Source organism: Schistosoma haematobium, chromosome 1, assembly GCF_000699445.3.
Source record: "Schistosoma haematobium chromosome 1, whole genome shotgun sequence".
In the NCBI taxonomy this organism is placed as follows: domain Eukaryota; kingdom Metazoa; phylum Platyhelminthes; class Trematoda; order Strigeidida; family Schistosomatidae; genus Schistosoma; species Schistosoma haematobium.
Window position 1 is genome coordinate 38,915,363 of NC_067196.1, and position 12,225 is coordinate 38,927,587.

General features: G+C 38.3%; 1 protein-coding gene across 1 annotated transcript; it reads right to left on the reverse strand.

The window, feature by feature from the left end:
* Positions 1-877: 877 nt before the first annotated feature.
* CWC15 (complexed with cef1p) lies at positions 878-7,971 on the reverse strand. Its single transcript, XM_051218075.1, has 4 exons — positions 7,856-7,971; positions 6,598-6,848; positions 3,828-4,319; positions 878-1,624 (listed from the first exon to the last, which is right to left on the reverse strand). Exons 2-4 carry the CDS (start codon positions 6,827-6,829, stop codon positions 1,479-1,481), a joined length of 870 nt encoding a protein of 289 aa, XP_051074004.1. The 5' UTR covers positions 6,830-6,848; positions 7,856-7,971; the 3' UTR covers positions 878-1,478.
* Between the last annotated feature and the right edge of the window lie 4,254 nt (positions 7,972-12,225).

The following is a 12,225-nucleotide window of genomic DNA, read 5'->3' on the forward strand; positions in this document are numbered from 1 at the left end:
AATGACAAAATCTGAGTGACTTTAAATTGCATAGGCTATACAACTACTTATCTTCAGTATGCTCAGCGGAAAAGTACCAAACCGTGTCTTATTTTCGCAACTAACTGAATGCTGCTCTGATCCCGTTCAAACAAACTTTTTTAGAAAACTTCCTCAAGACACTAATATTCACCTCATTAAGTGACAAAACATTGGGAACAACTAATTATTTAGATCGATGGTAAGATGATTACAAATCCTTAAAATTTCCGACTTATTTGCTTTTACAGTGATTGACTTGGATCCACTATAATTGTTACTGAATTAAGTTACTTGCGGTTCGTAACCATTAGTCATCAAAATACCCAAACTTCAGAAAACGGGACTACTTCTTATACCGACTATTAAAAAGTTTTTGATTGAGATCATGAATCAATTAATGTTAGGCCATCATTAAAACCTGGAAGCACCAGACGGCCGTTTCGTCTCGTTGTGGCACTCCTCAGCACTGCACACCCACGGTATTCAAACCCAGGATCTTCGGTTTCACACGTGAATGCCTAACATCTAGACCACTGAGCCGGCGTCCGGTGATGTTAATGTTTAGAGGTTAAGCGTTCGCGCGTGGAACCGAAGATCCTGGGTTCGAATACCGTGAGTGTGCACTGCTGAGGAGCACCACAATGAGACGAAACGACCGTCCGGTACTTCCAGGTTTTCAATGATGGCCTAACATCAATCAATTCATGATCTCAGTCAAAAACCTAACAATATCTACAACCTCATACTGATATTAGAAATAGTGTTTATCCTGATGGTTAGGAATGTATAACATATTACATCGGTAGCGCAGTGAATAGATACTTGGATCCTGGAAATGAATTGTCTTTATTTTTAACGCTTTGGTTAGAAACATAGCATCACTTGGTTTTTCCATTGAATGGAACTCCTCCCATTTTATTCTTTTATCAACTGGCTAACGGTACCGTGAGGAATACAATAATGCGTTTGTAAACCTAACTGCTTCCATAGAAAGAATAGACTGTAATATATACATTGAGATTTTGGTAACCTAACACGAACTGTTCCTAAAGTTACCACAGGAATCAACATTTAATCATAGCATATAAACGGAGCTTTTATTTATTATGAGACCTGGAGATTCAAGCATAAAATTCGTTAAGTTTGATGTTGTAAATTCATAAATTACACTAGGTGACGCAGTTCTGCTGCTTGATTTTGTTTGCTTCATGATAAATTCCGATCCAAAAAATCTAATAAACTGAACTATTTACGACTAGTAAGTATAAAGTATATTAATGTGATGTTTCTAGATTGAAATTTATTCATGTTTTTGGAAGCAATTTTTATTATAAAGTTTTAATACACTACATATCGAGACACTCTTGGATACAAATAAGTTAACATAAGATTGTTTAAAGCAATTATTTATTTACAGGAAATAAAGTATTATTGAGGGAAGACAATGTACATGTGCATTATTGGATATATTTTTTCATAAATTTTTTATGAAATTCAGATCGTAGTGTATCATTTACGAATCCACGTTTTACATGATCGACTTCACCTCGAGCACAATTTTTAAATACAACATCATCATCCCATCTTCTTTTGACTTTAAATTCTTCAGTACAAAAAAGGAACATATTTTACACACAATGAAACAATGTAATAATAGAAGTATAATGAATATAAAACTAAGCGGTAAAATATAAACGTCAATTTTTAAAATTTTGATTTTTTACCAGCTGACATTAAAAAACAACACAAATCGAATTTAAAGTTTTGGGTGACTAGTCTTAATGGAAACCTTGATTTCTTTATAATGATAATTACAAACGATTTCATCGTAATAACCAATATGAAAATGTAAGGTATCGAATATGGATGTATGAACCAGATATTTATTTACTGTATCTTATATCGTGTGCGTAGCAATAAATTTTGTGTCAGAAATGACTGTACGTAGGATTTTTGAGTATTTACAAAAATGTAGATTTTTAACGTCATATATATATCTGTCTGTTATTAGGTCACAAACAACATTCTCTATGAATGGTAAAAACTACTCTTGACACAACTAAAATAAATCAAGTTTAAAAATTTATTTACGAATAACTATTGCTGAGACAATGAGCTGCTAGTTTACGGCAATAATTATTTTCATGTGATGTTAGGAATAATGGATACCCAAACAGTGACAATTTATCTCCCATAGATTTGAAATTATTTAAGCAACTCAAGTAATAGTGGTATATCTAACTTCAATAGGGCAGCATCACCGATGAACAAGGAGGACTCGATGCAGACGTAAAGACGAGGATTGGCAATGTAAGGGCCACATCCCTACAGTTGAAGAACATATGGAACTTAAAACAACTGTCAACCAATATCAAAGTGAAAATCTTCAATACAAACGTCAAGACTGTTCTAGTGCACAAAGCTGAAACTTGAAGTACTACAACTATCATCAAAATAGTACAAGTATTTATAAACAGTTGTCTACACAAGATACTCAATGTCCGTTGACCGGATACCATCAGCAGCAGCCTACTGTGGAAGAGAACAAACCAGCTTCCAGTTGAAGAGGAAATTAGGAAGGGACGATGGAGGTGGATAGGACATACGTTACGTAAACCATCAAACTGCATCACGAGGCAAGTGCTGACTTGGAATTCTGGAGGGAAGCGGAAAAGAGGAAAACCGAGGACCACATTGCGTCGGAAGCAGATATCAAAATAATGAATAGACACTGGAAACGATTTCCCAGGACAAAGTTGGATGGAGAATGTTGGTGGGCGACCTATGCTCCTCCACAAGGGGTAACAGGCCTAAGTAACTTCAACATATAATATAAACCAACAGGAAAGTGCTATTTTGGGTGACACTGAGTCCTCCGAGCTGGATGATTTAATTGTGAAGCTTTGATTGTTGTTCTTAATAGAATCACCAGCGTCTAATACAAGTAGACACCTCTAGATTACAGAATACAACACCATTGAAGTCATCCGATTGAGTTACAAATCATTCCAAAAATTAGTGTACTCTAATGCCACTGATTTTTATTATTGCATACCAATCTTTTAAATTTTTCTGTTAGTTTGTATAAACTAGTATTTCATGCACTATACCGTTTATGAACATAGTAAATAATAACATTCATCGATTAGTAAGACTAATTTTATTTAATAAAATATCGAGAGTCTTCTTCAAACTACAATCAGGATTTGTTTGACCAACTAGTAAGAATATGACAGTACTAGATATCTGACCTACTCAAAGACCTACGATCTGTATACATACGTATGATCACCCTCTTCGGAACGAATCTATGGTTTTAAAGCTTTTCGAAGAGCTGGTTATTTAATAAACTATTTGAAGAGTTAATGAAACTTGAGAAGCAGGAAATTTCCCTTATAAAGGCACTAGATATATCCCAGTATTATTACTTCATTATCCCCACCTGGTATAAACCACATCAATTTGCCCGGTAAGTACGATGATTTAAGTCCAATCAGTGGTGAATGAATCTTTGTGTGAGCATTTCAATCCTGGAATTTATAACTTACTAGAATGAGCGTGAATTGGTTTGAAGACAGATGATCGACACAGTCGTATTGAATTAAATTAATAAATCATTTCATACAATTTGCATGGACGGTTGTATAAAAGTTAAATAGTTCACTGTATGTAAAAATCATTAAGCCATTATTAAGTCGCGATATGCCAGAAATTTTCTACTCACTGGGATACCAGATATATATATATATATATATATATATAATTTCATAAGTATAGATTCACTGTAAACACACTGTAAAACAAACCTGAAGAATCAGATGAATTTAAAAGAGGATTTCCTTTCAAGATATTTTCCATACGAATAGTTTCTTCAGCTGCTTTCCTTTCAGCAGCCAAACGGGCTGCTTCTTCAGCTCGTTCACGTTTAATTCTAGCCAATTCGGCTAAGAGCATTTCTTCATCTTCTTCATCATCGTCGTCGACGTCATCATTGTCAGCATCTTCATCGTCATCATCATCGTTTTGATTATTATCATCAAATTTATCTCCAGTTGAATTCTTACTTTTATTATGATTCGACTTTTTAGTGATAATTACATCTTCTTGATCTTCATCATAATCCTCATCCCACGGATCATCAGCGTCTAAATTAGTTGTTGACACAGCAGTGGTTGTTTCAGGTCGTGTACGTTTTATACTACCTATAGTACTACTATCAATAGTTGGCGCGACAGCAGCAGAACTTGGTCGTTTGGCACTGGTAATTGCTGGTTGTTGACTAGTGGAATTTATTGAGGCTGAATGAGGGCGGTGGGAAAAAGTAATACAAATGTAAAACTCCTACACTCGTAATGTCTTGACTTTTGAAAGAGGAAGAATGTCAAAAGGTAAAAGATACAAAATTCTGATCTAAAATATAATATGAATTTCACGAAGTTCCTCAAAGTCGTCGTCTTCACGAAGGAGTAATTCTGTGAATTTATTAATGAAGTGTATTAAAAAACAAAGTAGTTTAGAAGTATTTGGTGGCTGTTGACAACCTTCATCTTAAGCATTCTAACACATAATAGTAAGGTATATCTACAACGCCCACAAAATTCATGTTTACAAGCTAAGAAACAGCATTGTTTAGTGTTACTTAAAGGTATTTAGGCTGGAACTGGTACTGTGGAGAATTGAATCAGAGTTAAGAACCAATGTTATAATCACAAAATTACTTAATACCTTACAAAAATGAATCAACACAATGTGCCGTTTTCACATTAGCACAGAGGAATAAAAACAAGGAACATTGAAAGTTTTTCCAGTAGACAGCAGGGATGAGTTAAACGGAAACAAAAGGTAGTACGTTAACAATCAAGGAAAAGTGGATAGATCCGAGATATTGCGACTAACTTTGAGCTGTTACTTAAGGTTTCCAACTTCTGATCTACGTAATTTTGCTAACTCACTGAGCAAGGTGTATATGATTCTGACTAACATTAAGTGAACCATTCTGAAACAATCTCCAAGAAAAATAAGACGCAAGTCAGGTTTTAGTTGATTAGAGAATAAGTGAAATACGATCTAATTTATTGGAAATACCTAATACGTTTTATAATGTTTATTTTGTACAAAGACGCGTTATTTTATTATATAAAAGACCTTACTATCTGGCTAGTAATCTTGTTACTGGTTGATCGTTCGTGGACTCATTTATAATACCCTCAAACAATGAGTGACCTGTCTCCTTTAGCTTTTTTCAACCCTATTCTTCTTTCGTCAGCATCGCAATAAATATGACAAGGACGAGTTGATATGAGAAAACTGGAGGATAACATTTAAATAAAGTATTTCGCTAACCCCACAAATAATAAACAAGACGACAATGATAAGACAATACACTTGATCTCAAACATAGCCACTCTCGAATGCACTGGTACGGGGGAGGGTTGAGAGAGTCTGCTCTCTCTCTCTCTCTCTCTCTCTCTCTCGAAATGCTCTCATATGGCCACGAGTATACAACAACAACTAAGGAAGTTCTACTCATTGACTTCTAGCGGCAGGCGTGTTGGTTGAGAAATTGAAAGGACGAAAAGCGAATGTCCGGCATTTTAACAGGATTGGTGGGTACGGAGGTTCCACCTAGGGGGATTGAAAACCCTGATTCTAAACCAGTGGTACACATGGGCTTCAGGATCCTGAGGGAACGAATCGCGTATGAACCTATTGTTGATCATTGGCTACCATGAGGCCTAGATTTTGTCAAATTGCGTCACGTAAGACGAAGGCGAGATTTACGTCTATCAATTAAAGGACGAGTATACTGTGCACCAGTTCATTCTGTTTTATTTTACAGCTGTTAGACGTGACCACTACTAGTATTTGATCACAGATGTCCTAGAAATATTGCTTGCATCTACTGGGATAATCGGGTAGGTAGTAAAGAGGTCAGATACAAGGTATTAGAGAGTGGTGGTAAACCAGTTGATGAAGTTGTGAAGCTTCACCGACTGATTACCACGATGCACAATGCTGACTAGTGGTGGAGACGGTTGGAAGAAAGTTAGGAGCGGCCAAAACAAAACGTGGCATCAGTCCTTGAAGTCACTAACTTCTGGTCTGAGCTATGTTGGTAGATCCAAACTACTTGATTGGGGTCTGCGCGACTATCGTGATCAATCGTTGGAGACTCTGGGTGACATGGCTTAAAATCGATCACAATGAATACTTTTTGTCACAAAAACCCGGAACATGAAAATGTAGAATATCTTGAAATATACCTTTAAATCACATGTGTAAGGACTGTATATGCTGTATGAGTCCCCTAAAAAATTTGTTGAGTCGAAAATTTAAGTTGGAGAATTATTCTAGGAGACAGTTTTTACCAAACAATAGGGTCTATAGAATAAGAGGAATTATTTGAGACTATGTTAATCAAACTAAATGTATCTATACTATAAGTTAACTGTCATTTAAAGATGGAAGTGTGACGAAATTTCTAAAGCCTATGCATTTTTATCTCTTTATAGGTTGAGATTTTAAAGGTGCTCATGACTAACTTGTATTAAGAATAAGTGAATTAACTATACTTACGCCTCCCCGACTTTTCTTGAGCTAATCGTTTCTCTTTTTCTTCCAAAGCACGTTTAAAATCTTTTCCTTGAATATCTTCAGGTCTTCCTTGTCCTTCTTGACGCAATTTCAATTTCGTATGTGCCGGTAAGTCACGAACAGAGTACTGCTTAGACAAAGCACTTAAATCACCTTCCCACTTTCCTCTACTACCTTTAGCAGTATCCCATGTTGGTCTCCCGGCTGTGGTCATTTTTTAGTCGATGGACAACCTGGAAATAAAACATTTGGTTAAAACTGCTCTTAGACAGTTATTGATATTTGTGAACAGACTGTTGGGATCACAAATTGTTGTTAAGTTCTAAGAAAACGTTAAACAATCAAGGAGCTAGTGACAGAAATACCAATAAGGAGACAAATTGCAGCGGAAAATAACGTTTTGGATGAAAGGGACAGTAAATACAATACTAAGAGACGTTAAGTATATATTTATGAAAGATAAGCGGAAAAATCAGAATTTTTTCTTCTAAGGAAATAAAAACACTTAGAGTATTGAGCAGTATTACGAACGCTTTGTTGGATCATGTTTCATAAATTTAACTTAAACTAGTAAACTCCAACCGGCTTTAAATTGGAAAGGGAACTGAGAGATCGTCTTACGTAATTCAACAAGTTAATATCTCAAAATTTGCTGAACTTTCAATTTATCACAAAACAGACTGACAGTGTCAGTAAAGTAAAGTTATGCAAATGAAGGTCAGAACAGTTAAAGTTATTTACAAACATGAAAGACAAAAGCATCAGGCTAAGTCACGTCACTTTATTAAGTGGATGTATAGTTTTAAAGGATATACAACTACTATATATCCTCTTCTTAATTCATAGCTCCTGTTTCAGTGACTTGAAGAAATGTGACATTCATCAAAACTAGCTGGTAACAATAAATCTAGTTGTGTCAGATTGGCCTATTTTGTTTCGAAACATAAGGAATGTGATTGGTAAACTATGCTTTTTTAGAAAAAATAAGTGGAAAATATGAGAGGTATTCCACACAACTACGCTAAGCGAGAGATCAACTGAAATATACTTGAGCTTAGTGTTTGCTTACTTGACTCCTTGTGACCTTTAAAGTATTTAGATTATAAAAACTCTCAAGAAATATGTTTTGATGGGTGTCGAAAAGTTTGAAGGGATTTCATGTAAGTTCAGAAGCGAGAGAAAGAAAAAAAACTTAGTGCTTCTACATGAAGGCTTACACCAAACAATATCGAGCAATGACCTGGGGGAACAGTAGCGTTAACGGAAAATGTACCGCACTCACATTCAAATGGTTCAAATGTTTGTGGAAGGAATAGAAGAAGCTTTCGCTTAACGGGCTTCCGTGTCTAATAGCAGTGGATCACTAATACCTCCAGGCAGAAACCTAGGTATATCAACGACAATGGAGGGAAAAAATGGTAAATCATAATAAGATGTCATCATTAGTCCTTAAGAATAGGTCAGGTTTCCTCTTAAAGGACTCCTGGGAAGTCTCTTGGACAAGTCCAGTCGTCAGCGAATTCCAGCGTTTGACAACTCTTAAGGAGTAGAAGTTGTGTCTACAGTACGTTCTGCTATGTTGTATCTCCAATTTCTGGGTGTTACTTTTTAAGTTTGTATTGGGACTAAGCTTAAGTATGTGTTTAAGGGTGTAGTGACTCACATTTATCACAAGAACACGACTGGTTTAATGAAAACAATTATTATTATAACCAACTATACCAGAGTTTGTTTTAATGTGCTTTTGTTTGACTGTGCTAATGACAGCTACATTGTGCTTCCATTCCTATTCTTACACTTTGATTGTGACTTCGCGCGAATTCGGTTACATTCTGTAACCAAGCTTGTATCCTGGCACGATCTCGGTATCCTTTCGATACCACGAGATCGCCAGCAAATATATCTCGACTTGGTCCATTAACTGCCTTCTGATATTTGGCTTCTCGGGGATTTTATGGATTTATTTGGTTACGTTCACCCCTCGCCTTCTGATTTATTTGGCACGTGTTTTTTTGGTAGCGGTGTTCATAGATAATTTCAACTCGACGCCACTCTACAAGGGGATGTCCAGAAGTGTTAAGGATACTGTAAGCCATCAGAGGGTCGCCTCTAGGACGCCTATACTCTAGTGGGTAAATGTTAAGTGGCTGGAGGCGCTCTCCATAAGGCTTGAATTCGAGTCCCCGAACTGATTTCGTGGCTCGCCGTTAGATACGCTCTAGTGTCCTTATCCTTTTGGAGTGCGGGGGGAAATACAATGTTTCCGTACTCTAAATGGGGACGAATAAAACTGTTGAAGATTATGTGGAAAGTTCTACCGTCAAACTGGCCAAAAATGCGCTTCAATGATACCAGTGCAAGGTTTGCTCGAAAGGCATTTCTGTCACAGTTAGCGTAGGACTTCAAATCGTATGGCACGAACACCTAAATCTTTTTCGACTCGGGATACTACTAGAGAGGAGTTTCTTAGGTTGTAACTGTAATCTGCAACATGTCGCAGGTGGACTACTTTACACTTTGAAGTGTTGAAGGTAAGTCGGTTGCCATGTGCCCAACTTTGAATTCGAGTAAAATCCTCCTGAAGTGCCTGTGTATTCTCTTGGTTGTGTATCTTTCTCCAAAGTTTCACGTCATCAGCAAAATGTAGTAAGTCTGAAGGCACCTGTTGTGGGAGATCATTTATGTAAATCAAGAAGAGAAGGGGTCCCAGTACTGAGCCCTGGGGGAGCCCACTAGGACATTCTATAGCCTGAGATAAAGTGAAGTTAACCCTGATCTTAAAATGTCGATTTTTCGGATATGAGATGAGCCAGTCAATTAGAGGTTATTTGATGCCTAATCGTTTGAGCTTATTGATAAGACACATATGGTTGATCCTATGAAAAACTTTTGAGAAGTCAAGGTAAATGACATCAGCCTTCCCCTTGCGGTTAAGGATTGTCGTCCATCTGTCCACTACAGTCAGCTGGTTGGTTATACAGGAGTAACCCTTTCAGAAACCATGCTGTTGGGGTGAGAAGAAATTTAAGGACAGTAATTAGTCATGTGTACCATCGCATATCAGGGACTCCATAATTTTTATAGGTATAGATAGAAAAGCCACCGGTCGGTAACTTGAAGGTTCGCTGCGTCGACTTACTTCGAAAATTGGTGTGATGTGAGCCAGCAACCAATTTTCCGGTAGTTTTCCTCGGCTTAGCGAGTGTGAGAACATCACGCTAAGTGGTGTTGCCAGGATTGAAGCTGCTTCCCTCAGTATAGCAGAATGAACCATATATGGGTCGGGAAGTGTTTTTTCTTGAGTACTGCAATTTCCGGAACACGAAGTCAGCGCTCAGGTTCACTTCGGAAAGTCATGTGCAGTTGCAAATGAAGCTGTCATCAGTATAGTTGATGTGGGTCGATTGAAATGTCCGAGAGTATTGTTCAACCAAAGGGTTAGGGGCGTCGCCTCTGTTATTGGTCGGGCCATTAGGACCTAGCAGTTGGGAAACTTCAGTTTTGGCTTGACGAAGAGAGGCTGCATAACGGAATAAGCTTTTCGAATTGGAGACAAATTTATCCATAAACTTTATCTGTTACTGGAGGCTGTCTTCTCATATAGCCTTCGCGCATATGTTCCTTGTATGTTTGTATAGCCTGTATGTGCCGTTGTTACCACTTCGTTTGTCTTCTGCCCAACAGTATTTTTGTGGCTTCCCAAATGGAGTGAGGTTCTTGATGACTGTAAGTTGCTTGTAGATTTTAGGGACCACTTGCGGAACAGACTGCTTTGTAGCATAAAAGATCGTGTTCAGTAAGAAATCCCAATAGGCATCCACACAAAGTTGAGGGTGAACTTCCCAGTCCACCTTCTGTAGATTGTCCTGTAGAGCAGACACATCCAACCGTTTGAAATTCCTGCCCCCGTTGTTGGTGGGATATCTTAGCTCAGTTTTGCTGATAAAATTAAAGGCTATGACGGTGTGACCGCTTTTCCTCAGGGGAGCCAGAATTGATAGGTTGTCAATTAGGAATTCTTCGTTTGTAAATACCCAGTATAAGCGCGACGGCGTCTGACTGTTTCACCAACGAGTTGCCGACTTCACATTTTCGAATAATCCCAGATCCTCAATGAGGTTGAAGAACCGAGGTTTATTAGAGTTTTCACCCCTAATATACGTACGTTCCGCAAAACTGACTTTAGGAAGATTGAAGTCCCCTAGAATCAGGATATGAGTGAATCCAAGACGCGTAGAGCGGGATAGTCCTTCTAACATACGACTGTCACACTCGATGTCAGCAGTGGGCTTCCTATAGATGACCCCAACTTGGCACCTCGAGGTGGCCGACAATCTTGCTGAGCACCATACAGATTCATCAAGATTGTTAAACTCATGGTTGTGAACTTGATGTACCTCCAGGCATGATCGTGTGTATACGGCTACCCCACTCCAATTCCTATTTTTCTGTCGTTTCAAAACAAAGACATCCCAGGTATTGCTAGCTCTTGGTCTGCAAACTGAGAAGATATCCAAGTTTCAGATATTCCTATCAGATGAGCCTTATTAACATTGCTAATTTCACGTAGCTCATCCATTTTATTTGGCAGACTCTCAGCGTTCATGTATAAGCAATTTATGCTTTGAATTAGAAGCGCGTGAACCCTCCTGTCCTGTTTGTCTTCATGAGCCTTATGTCAATGGACAGGGAGCCTACCTACACGGGGTTTTCTGAGCTGTTAGCCCCCGTCCTTTCCATGTTTTTTGTCGTCTAGACACTCCACAAGTGGAATGGTTAGCTCCAACTTGCCTTTCTGCTTGATGTCGTCATCATATAGTCTACCCGGATGCATATGGATTCCAGTTGGCAACCGGCGTTTGTGGGCACGAAATGCTTCCAGAGTTGCGGCCACCATATGGCAGGATGGGAAGGTTTTCCTCATCAGCCGGGGTCCAGAATTCTCGTCTTTCTTGTCTAGTTTCACCGCCTGTTGAGTCAGTTTGTTTTTGAGATTCAAAAGCTGCTTGATGAATTTTCACTTCCGAATATCGGAGTTTGTGTGATCAGGGTCCGTGTTCTCTGGCACATCTTGCACAATGATATTTCTCCCACGGAAGGAATCCTAGCGAACTTCCTGAAGGGTGTTCCGGGTGAGATTGCGCTGAAGGTATGGTATATCGGGCAGTATTCTTACAGTCCGATCTGAATTTAGTAAATTGCTGGACAGTAAGACACACTGTACATCGTTAGGGTTGGTGAGCGTTATACTTAGTAGTCTTTGATGCTTGCAGTTCTTTTCCCGAGTGAGTCGTGCGACCGTCAAAGACTCTATTTTGGGAAGTTCGAGCTTCTTCTTCAATTCTCCCCAGAGCATCCTGTCGTTTTTGGCCTACAGGCTAGGGGGAAACTTAGGACTGTTTTTCAGTTTCATGATTATGAGTGAATCCTCGCGAACAGAGATTATATTCCCAGGTTTTGAGATACGCTCAGATGGAGGACCTTGTTGTTTGGAGGTCGAAGCGCGTTTTATATTTTTATACTTTTTGCTGAGCGATTGGACACTCTTGCGGTTAAATTGTACGGCCAAATAACTAGTTGATCTCACTACAATACCTGGGATATTCAGCT